We start from the raw sequence: 20,000 nt of genomic DNA, 5'->3' as shown, positions 1-20,000 counted from the left end.
TATTATTATTATTATTATTATTATTATTATTATTATCATTATTATTATTATTTTTTATTGTTGTTGTTGATATTATCATCATCATCGTTATTACTACTAGTATTATTAATATTATCATTACTGCTACTACTGCTACTACTATTATTATTGCCATAATTATAACAATAATTATGATATTATTATCATTATCATCATAATTATTATTGCTTTGTTATTGTTTCTGTCTATTTATTTTGTTATCATTATTGTTGCTATTATTAATACCAATTTCATTATTATGTTGGATTTGCCTCTTCCATTAGGCTAATGACATTAATGATAATGATGATGATGATGATGATGATGATGATGATGCTGGTGATGGTGATGATAATGATGATGATGATGATGGTGAGGATGATGGTGATGGTGACGATGATGGTAATGATGGTGAGGATGATGGTGATGGTGATGATTAAGGTGATGGTAATGATGGTGATGATGATGCTGATAGTGATGATGGTATTGGTGATGATAATGATGATGGTAATGGTGATGATGAAGATAATGGTGATGATGAGAATGAGGATGATGGTGATAGTGATAGTGATGGTGATGATAATAATAATGATGACAACAGTGATAATAATAATGATAATAATGATTACGGTAATTATAATAGTCATAATAATAATCATACCGGTAATGATAATGACTATCATAATTTTTATAATTATTATCATTACTATTATCATAATTACTTGTCACCAATGTCATTGTCGCCATAATCATGATAAAAAAAATTCCTTTGCCTCCGTTAAGTCAATTCTTTTTTTTTTTTACTCAGAATTGTAAATAAAAACGCCCATTTGGAAAACTTGTATGAGGAAAGGACTAGTATTTATTTTGTTATTTTGGAAGAAAATAAAAGAGTGAAGTATGAAAGATAAGATAACGGAAAGGAGTTAATAGTTAAAAAAAAAAATGGATTAGAATGTGAACAAGAGAGAGAGAGAGAGAGAGAGAGAGAGAGAGAGAGAGAGAGAGAGAGAGAGAGAGAGAGAGAGAGGAGAGAGAGAAGGAGAGAGAGAGAGAGAGAGAGAAGGGAGGAAGAGAGAGAGAGAGAGAGAGAGAGAGAAGAGAGGAAGAGAGAGAGAGAGAGAGAGATGAGAGAGAAGGAGAGAGAGAGAGAGAGAGAGAGAGAGAGAGAGAAGGAGAGAAAGAGAAGGAGAGTGAGAGAGATAGAGAGAGAGGGAGAGATAGATAGATAGAGAGAGAGAGAGAGAGAGAGAGAGAGAGAGAGAGAGAGAGAGAGAGAGAGAGAGAATAACAAAAACAACAGTAACTTATACACAAACCACAACCCAATGCCTCACTATTCATCCCGAAAACCACAGACCTCAACTTTCGATAATTTATTTATTTATTTATTATTATTATTATTATTATTTCGAAAATAAGGATAACTAGATCAATGGCGCCGTTCGTCAAGGTCACGTGATCGTAGCCACGCCCCCGCCATGACCTTTTCCATAAATAAACGGTTTCTCCAGTTGCTCTTTTGCTCCTGATTTTATTATTTTTTCCTCTTTCTCTTTCTCTTATTTCCGTTTTTTTTTTAATGTATTTTCCCCAGGTTCATTGTCCTTGCCTCGGTATAAATGTCAGAGAGGAGAAAATTATTAAAATCAAAGCGGCGAATTACCGTTCCTGTTTCCGCGTAATACCAAGAAGAAAATAAATATTGAAATCAAAGCGGCGAAACAGTTCAGTATGATTATCTTGGACAAAGGCCGTTCCTTCCGTTATCTCGTTTCTTGATTGCCTTCTACTCGAATTAAGGAGATCGAGTCTTGTCTGTCACTATTAATTACTCTTATTGCCGTTGCAGCAGCTTGTGAGCAGGCTGGATATCGGTGGGGGACTTTTTATTAAGGAGAAAATATATCTAATGTGGTTATCTGTTTTATTTTGCTGATAATATACACACACACAAGCACACGCACGTTTGCACGCACGCACGCACACACGCACGAACGCACACACACACACACACACACACACACACACACACACACACACACACACACACACACACACACACACACACACACACACACACACACACACAAATGCGAATTCCACACAAAAAAGATAAGAGACAGGAAAAACAGGAAGAATAATAATTAAAAAAAAAAAAAACGAAAAGAAAAAAATATCTCGTATAAAAGGTTAATGAATCAAGAATATCATTATAAAACATGACTTCTTCCCAGTAAGGACTAGCAGTTCGTAGCGTTCAGGCGGCAGTAATAGCAGCAGCAGTAGTTTAGTAGTAGTAGTTGTAGTAGTAATAGTAGTAGTAGTAGCATATTACTAGTAGTAGTAGCATATTACTAGTAGTAGTAGCATATTACTAGTAGTAGTAGCATATTACTAGTAGTAGTAGCATTAGTAGTAGTAGTAGTAATATTAATAGCAATAGTAGTAGTAATAAAATTAGTTGTGATAATAGTAGTAGTAGTAATAGTTGTAGTAATAGTAGTAGTAGTAATAGTAGTAGTAGTAATAGTAGCATTGATAGTATTAATAGCTCTTGGAGTAGCAGCAGTAATAATAATAGAAGTAGCAACATTTGTGGTAGTATTAGTAGTAGGAAGAGAGAGAAGAGGCACGACCATTAAATAAAATAGAAACTGCATAAGAAGAAGAAGAAAACGAATAAGAATAAGAATAATAATAAGAAAAAAAAGACGATGAAGACAGCGAAGAAACCAAACAAAAATTAAGAACAGCAACCATGAACAACCATTAAAAAAAACAAACAGCAATCAGGAACGTTTCCCCTCTCTTTAACGCTCCTGACCTCCCCTTCTTTTACAGGCGGTCAGTTCGGGGCGCTGTTGCTCCTGTTGGCGGTGACTCTCCACGGCGCATCCTCCCTGCCCACCGCCTCCCTCGCCGACGTCCTCGCTCGGGCACGCCACCAGGAGGCGCCTCCCTCCCGCCGCCTGCAGGTTCTTGGTGAGTGGGGGATGGAAGTAAGAAGTAGAAGAGAGAGAGAGGGAGGGAGAGAGGGGGAGGGAGAGAGAGAGGGAGGGAGAGAGAGAGGGAGAGAGAGAGGGAGGGAGAGAGGGGGAGGGAGGGAGAGAGGGAGGGAGAGGAGGGAGAGAGGGAGAGAGGGGGAGGGAGAGGGAGGGAGGGAGGGAGAGAGAGAGGGAGGGAGAGAGAGAGAGAGGGAGGGAGAGAGAGAGAGAGAGAGAGAGAGGAGAGAGAGAGAGAGAGAGAGAGAGAGAGAGAGAGAGAGAGAGAGAGAGAGAGAGAGGACGAGAGAGGAGAGGAGGAGAGAGGAGAGAGAGGAGAGAGGGAGGGAGAGAGAGAGAGGAGGAGAGAGAGAGAGAGAGAGAGAGGGAGAAGGAGAGAGAGAGAGAGAGAGAGAAAGAAAGAGAAAGAGAAGAGGAAGTTTGAATAAGAGTAGGAAAAGGGAAAAATACTTTAATAATTTATACATGAGGATTATCTCCCGTGTCCCTGGCCTAAGAAGGGAAAAAGAAACATGAATTATTAGCATTAACTGAATTCTAATTAATGGAAAATTTATCTCAGTTTTTCGTGAAATACTCAAAATTAAGTCACGTAAAGAATATATACAAGAAATGAAAGGTAATTTCAGGTATTTCAGTGTTCCTTCACCAAAGTAGGCCTATCCACGGGTTCGAATCCGTGAACCGAACTGTCTCACAATTCTGCACCAATCCCTCTCTCTTTCTCTCTCTCTCTCTTTCTCTTTCTCAAATCATGACCCGTTCCATTGAATCATCCAATAAATCTATCTAATCATCATCCATCACCCTTTTCTCTAATTCTCTCCTCCTCTTTCTCTAATTCCTCCTATTCCCCATCCGCAGACTCCGAAACTTCAAGGAAAAGCTTCACCGGGGTCGAACCGAAGCAGGCGGGAGAGAAGGCGACGAAGGAGGCAGACGAGGCGGAGGAGGATCATGTGGAGGGCCTCCTGGAGTACCTGGAGCTCGAGACCCTGGACGCTCAGGACCCGAGGATGAGCTCTCCTGAAGGGCTGACGCTCCTCAGTCACTCGGGCAACGCGCTCACCTTCACGAGGGGGACGGGCGGTATGGAGAGAGATGGAGTTTCCTACGTTTGTTTCTGGCTCTTTCTATCTATCTGTCTATCTATCTAACGCTCTATATCTGTCTCTCTGACTGTCTGTCGGTCTGTCTATCTATCGCTCTTTATCTGTCTATCTCTCGCTCTATATCTATCTCTCTGTCTGTCTATCAGTCTGCTTGTCTGTCTATCGATCTGTTTGTCTGTCTATCGATCTATTTGTCTGTCTGTCTGTCTATCTGTTTGTCTGTCTGTCTATCTATATTTATGTATTCTTTTCGCTTTTCGTTTGTTTTCCTTTTTTCTGTTTCCTTTCCTCTTTTCTTTTACTTATTTTTCTTTTCTTTTTATTTTTTCTCTTGTTTTTTTTTTTTTTATTTCTCTTTTTACTTATGGAGACAATTTGTTCTTTCGTTGTGGCATTCACCTTTTATCTTCTGATTAATTTACGGGACTTTCGTGTTTCTCATTATCACAATATGATCTTTCCTATTCGCCTCATTTTTAAATTGCGTTGTAATTATTATGTTTTATTTGTTCTTGTTTTTTTATTTACTTCAGTTTATTTTCCTTTATTTTTTTCTGCTTTCTTTTTTATGGCGGTTATGTATCATTGTATTTTTTTTTATTTCTGTTTTTGAAATACAGTTTTTCATATTATTCACCAAGTCTAGCCTAGTGGCCACTCAGTCACCCTAATGCTAAGAAAACCTTCAGATTTATTATAATCATTGCTCTGATTTATTATAATTATTTCGCAAACACGGCCAACGCGGTAAACAGAAACGGGGCGCAGTGGAATCTAACCCTGCGAAATACCCCTCGAATCTAACCCTGCGAAATACCCCTCGAATCTAACCCTGCGAAATACCCCTCGAATCTAACCCTGCGAAATACCCCTCGAATCTAACCCTGCGAAATACCCCTCGAATCTAACCCTGCGAAATACCCCTCGAATCTAACCGCGAAATACCCCTCGAATCTAACCCGCGAAATACCCCTCGAATCTAACCCCTCGAAATACCCCTCGAATCTAACCCTGCGAAATACCCCTCGAATCTAATCCCGCGAAATACCCCTCGAATCTAACCCCGCGAAATACCCCTCGAATCTAACCCTACAAAATACCCCTCGAATATAACCCTGCGAAATACCCCTCGAATCTAACCCCGCGAAATACCCCTCGAATCTAACCCCGTGAAATACCCCTCGAATCTAACCCTGCGAAATACCCTCGAATCTAACCCCGCGAAATACCCCTCGAATCTAACCCCGCGAAATACCCCTCGAATCTAACCCCGCGAAATACCCTCGAATCTAACCCCGCGAAATACCCCTCGAATCTAACCCCGCGAAATACCCCTCGAATCTAACCCTACAAAATACCCCTCGAATCTAACCCGGCGAAATACCCCTCGAATCTAACCCCGCGAAATACCCCTCGAATCTAACCCTGCGAAATACCCCTCGAATCTAACCCCGCGAAATACCCCTCGAATCTAACCCTGCGAAATACCCCTCGAATCTAATCCCGCGAAATACCCCTCGAATCTAATCCCTCGAAATACCCCCCGAATCTAACCCGCGAAATACCCCTCGAATCTAACCCCGCGAAATACCCCTCGAATCTAACCCCGCGAAATACCCCTCGAATCTAACCCGCGAAATACCCCTCGAATCTAACCCTGCGAAATACCCCTCGAATCTAACCCCGCGAAATACCCCTCGAATCTAACCCTGCGAAATACCCCTCGAATCTAATCCCGCGAAATACCCCTCGAATCTAATCCCGCGAAATACCCCTCGAATCTAATCCCGCGAAATACCCCTCGAATCTAACCCCGCGAAATACCCCTCGAATCTAATCCCGCGAAATACCCCTCGAATCTAACCCTGCGAAATACCCCTCGAATCTAACCCTGCGAAATACCCCTCGAATCTAACCCCGCGAAATACCCCTCGAATCTAATCCTGCGAAATACCCCTCGAATCTAACCCTGCGAAATACCCCTCGAATCTAACCCTGCGAAATACCCCTCGAATCTAATCCCGCGAAATACCCCTCGAATCTAACCCTGCGAAATACCCCTCGAATCTAACCCCGCGAAATACCCCTCGAATCTAACCCCGCGAAATACCCCTCGAATCTAACCCTGCGAAATACCCCTCGAATCTAACCCTGCGAAATACCCCTCGAATCTAACCCTGCGAAATACCCCTCGAATCTAACCCCGCGAAATACCCTCGAATCTAACCCCGCGAAATACCCCTCGAATCTAACCCTGCGAAATACCCCTCGAATCTAACCCCGCGAAATACCCCTCGAATCTAATCCCGCGAAATACCCCTCGAATCTAACCCTGCGAAATACCCTCGAATCTAACCCCGCGAAATACCCCTCGAATCTAACCCCGCGAAATACCCCTCGAATCTAACCCTGCGAAATACCCCTCGAATCTAACCCCGCGAAATACCCCTCGAATCTAACCCAGCGAAATACCCCTCGAATCTAACCCTGCGAAATACCCCTCGAATCTAACCCCGCGAAATACCCCTCGAATCTAACCCCGCGAAATACCCCTCGAATCTAACCCTACAAAATACCCCTCGAATCTAACCCCGCGAAATACCCCTCGAATCTAACCCTACAAAATACCCCTCGAATCTAACCCTGCGAAATACCCCTCGAATCTAACCCTACAAAATACCCCTCGAATCTAACCCAGCGAAATACCCCTCGAATCTAACCCCGCGATATACCCCTCGAATCTAACCCCGTGAAATACCCCTCGAATCTAACCCTGCGAAATACCCCTCGAATCTAACCCCGCGATATACCCCCGAATCTAACCCCGCGAAATACCCCTCGAATCTAACCCTGCGAAATACCCCTCGAATCTAACCCCGCGAAATACCCCTCGAATCTAACCCTGCGAAATACCTCGAATCTAACCCTGCGAAATACCCTCGAATCTAACCCTGCGAAATACCCCTCGAATCTAACCCTGCGAAATACCCCTCGAATCTAACCCCGCGAAATACCCCTCGAATCTAACCCCGCGAAATACCCCTCGAATCTAACCCCGCGAAATACCCCTCGAATCTAACCCCGCGAAATACCCCTCGAATCTAACCCCGCGAAATACCCCTCGAATCTAACCCTGCGAAATACCCCTCGAATCTAACCCCGCGAAATACCCCTCGAATCTAACCCTGCGAAATACCCCTCGAATCTAATCCCGCGAAATACCCCTCGAATCTAATCCCGCGAAATACCCCTCGAATCTAACCCCGCGAAATACCCCTCGAATCTAACCCGCGAAATACCCCTCGAATCTAACCCCGCGAAATACCCCTCGAATCTAATCCCGCGAAATACCCCTCGAATCTAACCCCGCGAAATACCCCTCGAATCTAACCCCGCGAAATACCCCTCGAATCTAACCCTGCGAAATACCCCTCGAATCTAACCCGCGAAATACCCCTCGAATCTAACCCTGCGAAATACCCCTCGAATCTAACCCCGCGAAATACCCCTCGAATCTAACCCTGCGAAATACCCCTCGAATCTAACCCTGCGAAATACCCCTCGAATCTAACCCGGCGAAAGACCCCTCGAATCTAACCCTGCGAAATACCCCTCGAATCTAACCCCGCGAAATACCCCTCGAATCTAACCCTGCGAAATACCCCTCGAATCTAACCCCGCGAAATACCCCTCGAATCTAACCCCGCGAAATACCCCTCGAATCTAACCCTGCGAAATACCCCTCGAATCTAACCCCGCGAAATACCCCTCGAATCTAACCCTGCGAAATACCCCTCGAATCTAACCCTGCGAAATACCCCTCGAATCTAACCCTGCGAAATACCCCTCGAATCTAACCCGCGAAATACCCCTCGAATCTAACCCTGCGAAATACCCCTCGAATCTAACCCTGCGAAATACCCCTCGAATCTAACCCAGCGAAATACCCCTCGAATCTAACCCTGCGAAATACCCCTCGAATCTAACCCCGCGAAATACCCCTCGAATCTAACCCCGCGAAATACCCCTCGAATCTAACCCTGCGAAATACCCCTCGAATCTAACCCTGCGAAATACCCCTCGAATCTAACCCCCGAAATACCCCTCGAATCTAACCCAGCGAAATACCCCTCGAATCTAACCCCGCGAAATACCCCTCGAATCTAACCCTGCGAAATACCCCTCGAATCTAACCCTGCGAAATACCCCTCGAATCTAACCCCGCGAAATACCCCTCGAATCTAATCCTGCGAAATACCCCTCGAATCTAACCCTGCGAAATACCCCTCGAATCTAACCCTGCGAAATACCCCTCGAATCTAACCCCGCGAAATACCCCTCGAATCCAACCCTGCGAAATACCCCTCGAATCTAACCCTGCGAAATACCCCTCGAATCTAACCCTGCGAAATACCCCTCGAATCTAACCCTACAAAATACCCCTCGAATCTAACCCTGCGAAATACCCTCGAATCTAACCCTGCGAAATACCCCTCGAATCTAACCCCGCGAAATACCCCTCGAATCTAACCCCGCGAAATACCCCTCGAATCTAACCCGCCAAAGCATTCAACCCGAGACCCCCGCTTTCCAGGCCGCGTGAGTCTCAACGGAGCGCCGGTAGAGGGCGTGCATACCCTCCCTGACGGGACCGAAGTGTATACCTTGGAGCGCTTCCTCGAGGACCACAAGGGGCGTCTCGATGAGGCCTTCAGGTTCTTGAGCCAGCAAGCCAATCGACTCCAGCCTCAAGGAAGGAATCTTGGTGAGTATAAGGGGGTGGGAGGGAAGGAGGGAAGGAGGGAGAGGGGAGGGATAGAGGGAGAGGGGAAGGAAGGAGGGAGAGGGGAAGGAAGGAGGGAGAGGGAGGGGGGAGGGAAGGAAGGATAGAGGGAGAGGGGAGGGAAGGAGGGAGAGGGTAGGGGGGAGAGGAAAGAGGGAGAGGGGAGGGCGGAGGGAAAGAGGGAGAGGGTAGGGGGGAGTCATGGAGAAGGGCAAGGTTAGATTTTTGTGGTCAGAGGAAACTTTCTTGCAGGATTAGTTGGAAGAAGTTCGCTTGCTTGGTTTGTATGTCACGAGCAAGGTCGAGTTGTTTTGTGTTTTACTCTTAATGGAATTGGTGTAGTGTCGTTAGATAATATTGCTGCATTTTGTTTAATTAAATAATATTTAGTGATATATATATATATATATATATATATATATATATATATATATATATATATATATATGTATGTATGTATGTATGTATGTATGTATATTAGATCGACATGTATGTTATGTTTTAACTTGCTTCATATATCTTAGAAATCATTTAATGATTTATTTCGTGTATTTTTGGCAGTATGAATCCACTTTTTATGGATAGACATTAAGTTAAAAAAGAAAGTGGAGAAAAAAAAAACGATATTTGTAGAAAATATAATTACACACAAACTTAGCAACACTGACCATCAATTGATCAATTAACAAAACGGCTTCATCACTCCCCAGTGGCTGGCCATTCCGCCAACAACCAAGAAAAAACGGAATCCGCGGAAACAGCGTCTCAGTTGCCTCGCCCTCTACCGGAAGCTGAAGTCCTTAAGTCCCGCGTGGTGGTCAGCGAAGTCACGGAAATATCGTCGGAGATCTCAGCCCCGGTGACTTCCATCACGCTTACGAAATTCTCGATGTCCTCTCTCTCGGATAAGCCGGTTCCCGCCTCGAAAACCAGCTCGGCGTACGATACGGCGTCACCCAAAGGCACCAACGACGTGGAGCCGAAGTCGGTGACAGAGACGTTCTCTGGTCCTCCGGCAGAAGAGGAACCGGCGCCACAGACGGAAATTCCTGTGAAAACCTCGACAGTCGAGGCAGATCCTGTAACAGATTTCGTCTATGAGCCCTCGCCAGAAGAGCCCATACCTGTGACGGAATCTGTGTTCGTAAGCCAAGTGGAATTCGAAGGAGTCACAGAAGTGTTTGAGCCTGCAGTGGCTGATATAGTTCCAGCAACAGAGGCCGTGTGGGACCCATCCATAGAGGAAGCCAGTGCCGTAACGTCCATTTCAATGAAGTCTTCGTCCACGGATCTTGAGCAACAATCTAAAACCCACACTGAGTCATCAGTGGTTATCCCAACGACAGGGCCAACAGTGGACTTGAATCCACAAACTGAAACACTTTTTGAAACTGCGTCACCTGATCCCGTAGATGAAGAGGAACAGTCAGGTCTCTCACCGCATGTTCTCATCCCCGTTACAGAGACTCCATTTGAAGTTTCGTCAATGGAACCGGAACCAGTTACTGAGACCCTGTTCAAATCTCTGCAAAAGCCTCTTCCAACAACGGAATCTATGGACGAATTATCTCAGGACTTCACGCTGGAGAATGAAACTGACTCTGAAAAGCCAAGGGCCCCTGTTGCTGTACCAGAGACAGAAGTCCCCACAACACCCATGCTAGATACAGAGTTGTCATTCGATAGTCATGAAAATATTATTCCAAGGACAGAAATTCCACTTGGGGGTTTTGCAGAATCTCTTCCAAAGACTAAGATTAGGGCTGAGGCACCTTTAGAAACCCATCCAGAAGAAATCCCTCAAGTTGAAGTCGTTACTAATCTCTCACCTTTGGATTCCATAGCTACTGACAACACTCATACAGGTGTTACGGTTGAGGCAGAAACACGAATCACAAAGGATAATGATACAGAGACACCAGAGGCACTCAGTCACTCTCTGGACATTGTAGGAAAAGAACATATCCTGCCCCAAGACACATTGGTCGAAAGTGTCGACTATGAGGATCTCCTGGCAGAGGTGCAACAAAATGTTATACCACTTATACCTGCAGCCACGGAGGAAGTCGACATCGCTTTGCTGGACGTATGGAAGGAAGCTCTCAGCTACAGTGAAACTAACTCATCAGAAGCAGAAATAGGTAGTGTTTCATAACCTTGTATCCAATAGATTTTGCTTGCTTATAGTTTAAAATAATTAATTAAATTCGTGGTTGAATATTCTAAAATTCTCTTTTCATTTTAGGTGTTCCTAGTATTATTCTGTCTCCTGATTACTTCACAATGGTGAACTTAGTGCCCCAAGATGCCCCACATCCACTGTTTGGAGACACACCCGAAGCCACAGCTCTGCGTAAGGAATTCCTCCTAGACTACCTGGTCTTGGAGCCTTTCGACTTCCAGGATCCTAGAATGATTCAACCTGAAGGACTCGCTGTTTCCAATCTCGGAGGGAAGGAGCTCGTATTCTTTGTGGATGATAATGGTTTGTGTCTTACGTAAACATGTGTGCAAAGTATGACTTGTGAATGGTGTTTTCTGTCCATTATATAATATCACCAGGTTCCGAATAAACAATACCCAGTCCACACATGTAATTGAGCCATCCTTTGCAGACAACCTGACCATTAATGGGGTATTGGTAGAAGACTTCAACGTCTTATCTGATGGGACAGTGGTCCTCACCCTGTCAGACTTCCTTTTTGATCACCGCCATGTGGTTGATGAGATCCTTCACGCTCTTCCAAGAACGAACGAAGGATTATTCGCCCAGAAGCATGGTAAGCTTAAAGAGTTTATTTATTTATTTATTTATTCTTTCTTTTAACTGTCGTATTTTTAGTTTATTTACAATTAGATGTTTAGGAAAGTTGCCTCTGAATGATATATAATTATGTATGATCATCCACTTGTTCCCTCATTTTCTATTTTTGTTTTTTTGTATGTATGAGCTTTGCCAAATATGCAATGAATTTTTACTCTTTTAAGAACTGGTGTCTGTTCCTGAAGTGACAAGTACAAGTGAAACATCAATAGCTATAGAGATCGAAGAAGAAAACACAGATACGGCAACGGATACACCAAGTACAACAAGTTTACCAGTTTCTGTCGCAAAAGCTGTGGTTTCTAAGGACTCCTCCTTAAACGAAGTAACGAATCCTACAGAGCCAGTCTCAGGCAAAGAACCAAGTCACACAACAGACAAGACATCGGAAGTAGAAGAAATTTCCATTGGAACCGAAAAGCCTGATCCTATTGAAGATGTTAGCACCACAGAAATCCCACAGTACCAGACAGAAGAACAGGACACAGCAGGACAGGCTTTTGAATCTGAAGAACTCACAGGTCTCACAGAGCCTAAGCTGACAGTCCCCAGAATTCCCCAGCTCGTTGAAGAAGGAGAGTCCTCTTCACTCCTGAACTTATGGCGTCACGCACTGAGACACCAGGACGCTGCCGCTACACTCAGAGATGGTAGAGGTAGGCCTATATTATACCATCTCGTTTTCCTTTCATACAAGTTCTACGACGGTGTTTCTCCTTTAGGCACGTACATGTAAATATAAAGCATATCCCAGAGTAACAAATAAACATGAGGCATTTCAAAGAATAACATATGAATATGGTTTCTGTCTCAAGTGTTGTGTTTTACAGATTAACAAATAAACAAAGTATTTCACAGCTTGACAAACAAAAAGAAAGTATTTCACAACTTAACAAATAAACAGAAAGTATTCTACAGCTTAACAAATAAACATTAAGTATTTCACAGCTTTACAGAGGAATAGAGAATATTTCACAGATCAACAAACAGAAAATATTTCACAGATTAACAAATAAATAGAGAATATTTCACAGATCAACAAACAAACAGAAAGTATTTCACAGCTTAACAAATAAAAAGAAAGTTTTCACAGCTTAACAAACAAAGTATTTCACAGCTCAACAAATAAACATTAAGTATTTCTCAGCGGAAAGGAACTGGGGACCCTACCACGTACTCACTCCAAGAGCATCACAACATGAAAACTACAATAAAGTATCATGCTGTGATCACGGCGGCTCAGACATGAACCTGCCGTTGAAAGAAGAGATTTCTCAGCTTAACGCTTAACCTCCTCTCTCCCGCAGAGCCAAAGACCCTCATTTCTCCTGACTACTTTATCGTCATGAATCTGGTTCCCCAAGACGCCCCTCACCCTCTCTACGACGACGCCCCCGAGAACGAGGCCCTACGGACGGAATTCCTACTCGACTACCTGGTTCAGGATCCGATCAATGTTCAAGACCCTGAAATATCATCGCCTGAAGGAATCAGTGTGACCAACCTTGCCGGGAAGAAGTTGACCTTTGCTGCCGATCCACAAGGTGCGTGCGGAGGAAGGTTGTTGTTATTGTTGTTGTTGTGTCTGTTATTGTTATTGTTATTGCTGTTGTTTCTGTTGTTATTGTTGTTTCTGTTGTTATTATTTATCAATGTTATTAGTAACTTTTATTGAATTAGCAACTTTTATCTTAAGCGGTGATAGTTGTTTTAGGTAAGGGATATATCTTTATTTAAAAGAAATCTTTATTGCAGTTCTAGCAATGTGCGATTATTATTCATCATATTATACAGAATAAAGTGAAATTCTATTAATACTTTTGATGCTAATGATTGACAATAACATAATACTACTAATGAGGATGATGACAATAAAAATAATAATATTAACAATAATGATGATGATAATGATAATGATAATGATAATGATAATGATGATGATGATGATGATGATGATGATGATGATGATGATGATGATGATGATGATGATGATGATGATGATGATAATGATAATGATAATGATAATGATAATGATAATGATAATGATAATGATAATGATGATAACAACAACAATAACAATAACAATAATAATATCAACAACAAAAACAACAAAACCAACAAAACCAACAATGATACTAACCCCGCGCGGTAGCAACGCCCCCAACCCCGTTAAAGCGACCTCGCTCGTCTTCCTCTCCCCAGGCAAGATCAGCATCAATGGCGTCCCGGTGGAGACGGTGGAGATCCTCGAAGACGGGACGCAGGTCTACACGGTGGAGGATCTGCTCTTTAGCCACAAGGCTCGGGTGGATGAAGCTTTCTTCCACCTCGTCAGCCAGCCTGCCGAGTTTGGTCCGCTTGGCGAGCCCTTGGGTGGGTGTGGATTAGGGTTGTGGATTAGGGTTGTGGATTAGGCTTGGGTGTGGATTAGGGTTGGCGTGTGGATTAGGGTTGGGTGTGGATTAGGGTTGTGGGGATTAGGTTATGTGGGTTAGATTACGCTGGGTTAAGTTGAGTGGATTAGTTTGCGTGGATTAGATTAAGTGGATGAGCTGGCGTGAATTGGATTACGTGGATCAGATTAAATGGATCAGTTTGCGTGGATCAGATTAAATGGATCAGTTTACGTGGACCAGATTAAATGGATCAGATTACGAGGATTGGATTATGTGGTTTACGTGGATTGGATTATGTGGTTTACGTGGATTAGTCCACATGGTCGGATGGGTGTTTGATTTGCAGGTCGTGGTTTAATGGTTTAATGATGACTGTTCGGTTTATATGAGTAGTTTATCTTTGTATGAAATGATGAATGACTTAGTTTTGTATGTGTAGTGTAGTTTAGTAGTTTCAGTAGTAGCCAGTATGTTTATATGCGTGGTTCAGTTCTGATAATGCAACAGTTTTTTTACTCGTGGTTCAATTTTTCTTCACTTCTATTGCGTCATCGTTGGAAGGGTCACTTCACTGGTGTTCTGAAGTGATCTGGAATTTTTCAGTGTCATAGAAAATATATTCTGTGCTCGCTTTCACGAAACAAATATCCCCCCCCCCCCATTTTTTTCGCAGCAGATAATATATTGAATATCATTCCTTTTGATAGAATTATAAAATTCAGATTTTATGATACGATATATCTCACTCCTATCATTTCATACCCGCGACTGAATCTTTCCCTCAAATCATTCTCTCTTCTTTACACCCTCCCCCCTCCCCCCTCCCCCCTCGAAGCAGATATCCCTGAGCCTCCTACTCCTACGAAGGACTTCTCTGACACGCCCCTGCCAAGGATTCCTCACCAGGTGGATGCCGAGGACTCTTCTTCGCTCCTCAGTCTCTGGCGCCATGCCCTCAGGGAGCAGCAACCCTCCCTGGCGTTCAAGGAGGACACAGGTACTGGAGGCAGAGGCACGGTTCCTGCGAGTGGGTTTTTTTTTCATTTATGATTTTTTTAAAGATTTTTTTTATTGTTTTTTTTTTATTAGTATTATTTATTATCTTTATTTATTTATTATTATGATTTATTTTTTATTATTAATTTTTATTGTTTTTTATTTTTTAATATTTCTTATTTATTATTACTTTTTTAAATCATTTTTTAAAATTATTATTATTATTATTTATTATTATTATTATTATTATTATTATTATTATTATTATTATATATATATATATATATATATATATATATATATATATATATATATATATATATACATATATATATATATTTTTTTTTTTTTTATCATTTTTTATCTTTAAGATTATGCTTCATGGTGTATTTTTCGTATATGAAGTCTTTTCGATGCAGTGTATTTTTAATCATATATATATATATATATATATATATATATATATATATATATATATATACATATATATATATATATATATATATATATATATATATATATTTAGAACAATGTGTCTTCTATAAAGTATTTTCATCACCATGAATTTTGGGATTTGATTTCATCGCAGTGTATTATGAATTTTATTTCGTTACAGTGTATTTTTTTTTATTTGATTTCATTACAACGTACTTTTGATTAATTATTTTCATTGCAGTGTATTTTCAGTTTTATTTGATCACACATGTATTTTCTCACACGTAAAATATTTCCACTGCAGCATATTTTCAATTTTATTCCATCACACATGTATTTTTCACACATAAAATATCTTCATTGCAGTGTATTTTCAATTTTATTCCATCCCACACGTACTTTTCTCACACACAAGATATTTCCACTGCTGCGTATCTCCTACCCCCTTAAACAACGACCCTCTTCTCTCCCCTTGCTTCTTCAAAGTCCCCAAGACTATCCTGTCCCCTGACTTCCTCGAGATGGGCAACCTGGTCCCTCAAGACGCCCCTCACCCCCTCTACGACGACGCCCCTAAGAACGTGGCCCTCCGGAATGAGTTCCTCTTGGATTACCTCGTCCGGGATCCTATAAACGTGCAGGATCCTAACATTAGTTCCCCGGGAGGCATTAGCGTCACGAATCTCGCGGGACACCAGCTCTCCTTCGCGGCGGATGCGGAAGGTTTTTGTTGTTGTTTTTGCTTTTGTTTTTGTTTTGTTTGTTGTGTTGTTTTTGTTTTGTTTGTTGTGGTCTTGTGGGGGGTGGTACAATTTTTTTTTTTTTTTCGTTTTTTTTCGGTATTGAGCTTCATGAATGATAAAACTGTAATTGTATGCAAAATTATTCATTAATTTTTTTATTGTTATCTTTTTTTACAATATTATCTTTAACTTCATGAATGATAAAACTAAAATTATACCTTAACACTATTCATTTTGTGCTTACATTGCCCTCGCATAATTTTGCCTCTTTTTATTCACCAATATCATCCTCATCTTCAACACGATCATTTCCACCGCACATAAACCCTCAAGCCTCACTTTCCCTTCATCTGAAAACCTCCAAATCACCTTCATAAACCGCACGAATCTCCCCCCAGGTAAACTCACCATCAACGGCGTCCCCGTGAAGATGATCGAGATTTTATCCGACGGGACGCAGGTCTACACCGTGGCTGACTTCCTGTTCGAGCACCGGGCGCGGGTGGACGGGGCCTTCCTGCGCCTCGTCAGCCAGCCCGCCCGCTTCGGGCCTCTCGGCCAGCCTCTCGGTCGGTGCAAGCTGTAGTAGTCGTAGTAGTAGTAGTAGCAGTAGTAGTAATAGTATTTTCGTTATTTATTATTATTGTTGTTATTAGTGCGGGAGCCCTGTGGGTGGGTAGACGTATTATTATTATTATTATTATTATTATTATTATTATCATTATCATTATTATTATTATTATTATTCTTATTGTTATTTTATTTATTTATTTATTTTTTTTTTTTTTGATGGGTGGGGGTTGGTGGGGTTTTATTTGTATTTTTATTTTATTTATTATTATTTTATTTGTTTATTTATTTTATTTTATTTTTTATTTTTATTTTTTGGAAGGGGGATAAAAAAGGTTGAAAAGACAGTCGATGGTAAAAAAAAAAAAAAATAATAAAAAAAAAAAACACTGGGTGTTCATTCTTATTATTACTATTTTATTGTATTGATTTTTTTTTATTGAGGGGGGGGGACACGATGTCAAAAAAAAGGCAGGGCGGTAGATATTATATAAAATTGTAAGTGATATGCATATACAGATTTCGGGCCTCTCGAGATACCTCTGGGTGTGTAGGCCTATCGATTTTTTTTTTTTTTTTTTTTTTTGGGGGGGGGGTAGGGATAAAAACAAATGTAGATTTGTATAAATGCGCCAGAGGGGGAACTTCTGTTTTTTGGGGGAGGTGGATTGCCGAAGGGCGGTTTTTGAGTTTGTCTCCGCTTGTGTTGCTGGTGGTTGTTTGATATTTCTGTGTCTGTTGATTTTGTGTGTCTGTTTCTGTTGATTTTGTGTGTCTGTTTCTGTCTGTGTGTCTGAGTGTGTAGTTGTTTTGTGCGTGTATCTTATAGTCTTTGTCTAAGCATGTCTCTGTCTCTGTCTGTCTGTCTCTCTCTGTCTGTCTGTCTCTCTCTCTCTCTCTCTCTCTCTCTCTCTCTCTCTCTCTCTCTCTCTCTCTCTCTCAAAACCCTTTCCAACGAACGCAAATTCACACCCCCTCGCTTTTTTACCAGACATCCTGACTTCGATCTCTCTCTTACCAGACATCCCGACGCCAACCGAGCCTCCTGCCGAAGTCCCCAGCGGAGACTCCCCGCTGACGGTGCCCAAGATACCCAAGTTCGTGGAGGAGAGAGAATCCTCGTCACTCTTGGGGGTGTGGCGTCACGCGATCAAGCACCAGGACCCGTTGGCTACGCTGAAGGACGAGAGAGGTAAAAAAAAAAAAGAGAAAAAAAAAGAAAAGAAAAAAAGAAAAAAGAAAAAAAAAGAAAAGAAAAGATAAGAAAAGAAAAGAAACGAAAAGAAAAAAGCGTTTTGGGGATTTTGTCATATTTCGGGGGTTTTGCTTATTCGTTTGTCGGTCTGTTTTTTAGGTTTAATAGTTTTTGGTTTTGTTTTGTTTTTTTTATTTGTTTGTTTACATGTTTTTTTTTTTGTTTGTTTGCATTTTTGTTTGTTTGTTTGCATTTTTTTTTTTTTTTTTTTTTTTTTGCGTAATTTAGCAGGGGAAGATTTTAGAATTTATGCGAATGTGGTTGTGTAGTAAAAATAAAGGTTTATATTGAGTTCTATCTATATAATAAAGCGGTTTTATGATGTATAGTATTATAAGATTTAATTAATAAATAAATTTCTTTATTTAGGATGTGGAAAATGGTTTATGATAACGTAAAAAATTAGAGGTTTTGTGATGCTTCGAAGTAGAAGGATGTTACATGTAGGCCGTTCAGGATTTTTTTTTTTTTTTTGGGGGGGGGAGGGTATGTCCGGTTGTAGGGGTTGGTTTATGATGTTTATGTTTATTATTGTTTATGATTATTTATGATGTATCCGGATGGATGTGTAGTTTTGAAAAGGTTTACGTTGGATGTTGTATATAAAAAAATGGTTTTATGATCTATTGTATATTATTGAACGGTTCTGTAGTTCAAAATACATATAAATTGGATATCATATATATATATATATATATATATATATATATATATATATATATATATATATATATATAATAGCTAAAAATGAAAATAATTGGAAAATAGAAAACTTATAAACAAAAATAGAATTTAAAAATAAAAATATATAAAATATATGCAAAAATTTAAGTTCAAAACAAAAATAGATAATATATATAAAAAATATATATATATTTTAAATAAAATAGATAATAAATAAAAATAAAATAAATAACAGTAACTATATAATAAAAATAAATTGAATAAATAATACAAACCCTTTCTAATAATAAATAAAAAATAACAATAAATAAAAGAAAACAATAAATAAATAATAAATTAAATGAATAGATGATAAACAAGAATTAACCTCCCCCCCCCCCTCAAAAAAAAAAAAAAAACACATTAATAAATAAATAAACAAAAAACAAAAATAACAATAACAAATAAAAACAAATAAAGAGAGAGAGAGAGAAAAAAAAAATGTATCCAAAAAATTCCGCCATTTTCCTTCAGTCCCGAAGACCATCCTCTCCCCCAACTCCCTCGAAATGGCGCGCCTCGTCCCCCAGGATGCCGCCCTTCACCCTCTCTACGACGAAGGCCCCGAAGCCACCGCCCTCCGCGCCGAGTTCCTCCTCGACTACCTCGTCCTCGACCCCATCGACATCCACGACCCGAGGATGGCCTTTCCCGCGTTCCTCAACGTCACCAATTTTGGCGGGAAAGAGCTCGCCTTCACGAGGCACAGGGACCGTAAGGATAAAGCGATCTGGGTTCTGTTTGCCTTTGTTGTTGGTGTTGTTGGTGATGGTGGTGGTGATTATAATAATAATAATGATAGTAATAATGATGATAACAATTATAGTGATAATAATGATAATAATGATAATGATAATAATGATAACAATAATAGTGATAATAATGATAATGATGATAATAATAATGATAATAATAATAATGATAATAATAATAATAATGATAATAATAATAATAATGATTACCATTATTATTATCATTACACATTATTATGATTATTATATTGATAATGATTATATTGTAATGATGATAATGATGATGATTGCTTTTATTATTTTTATTGTTATTATTATTATTACTATTATTATTATTATTACTATTATTATTATTATCATTATTATCATTATTATTATTATTATTACT

General features: G+C 40.5%; 1 protein-coding gene across 2 annotated transcripts in view; it reads left to right on the top strand.

The window, feature by feature from the left end:
* LOC119583779 overlaps positions 1–20,000 on the top strand; it is a 69,154-nt gene that overhangs the window by 35,211 nt on the left and 13,943 nt on the right. For both annotated transcript variants that reach the window (XM_037932457.1, XM_037932456.1), the window contains exons 2-15: positions 2,863–3,003; positions 3,888–4,112; positions 8,730–8,900; positions 9,629–11,059; positions 11,164–11,403; positions 11,534–11,698; positions 11,907–12,398; positions 13,050–13,286; positions 13,945–14,115; positions 14,977–15,135; positions 16,056–16,292; positions 16,711–16,881; positions 17,904–18,074; positions 19,335–19,574. In XM_037932457.1, coding sequence (XP_037788385.1) covers positions 2,863–3,003; positions 3,888–4,112; positions 8,730–8,900; positions 9,629–11,059; positions 11,164–11,403; positions 11,534–11,698; positions 11,907–12,398; positions 13,050–13,286; positions 13,945–14,115; positions 14,977–15,135; positions 16,056–16,292; positions 16,711–16,881; positions 17,904–18,074; positions 19,335–19,574 — 4,251 coding nt within the window. The remainder of the gene's footprint in view (positions 1–2,862; positions 3,004–3,887; positions 4,113–8,729; positions 8,901–9,628; positions 11,060–11,163; positions 11,404–11,533; positions 11,699–11,906; positions 12,399–13,049; positions 13,287–13,944; positions 14,116–14,976; positions 15,136–16,055; positions 16,293–16,710; positions 16,882–17,903; positions 18,075–19,334; positions 19,575–20,000) is intronic.

The sequence above is a fragment of the Penaeus monodon genome, chromosome 17 (genome assembly GCF_015228065.2).
Source record: "Penaeus monodon isolate SGIC_2016 chromosome 17, NSTDA_Pmon_1, whole genome shotgun sequence".
In the NCBI taxonomy this organism is placed as follows: Eukaryota; Metazoa; Arthropoda; class Malacostraca; order Decapoda; family Penaeidae; genus Penaeus; species Penaeus monodon.
The sequence above is the reverse complement of the archived record's forward strand: the minus strand, read 5'-3'. Positions and strand labels throughout refer to the sequence as shown.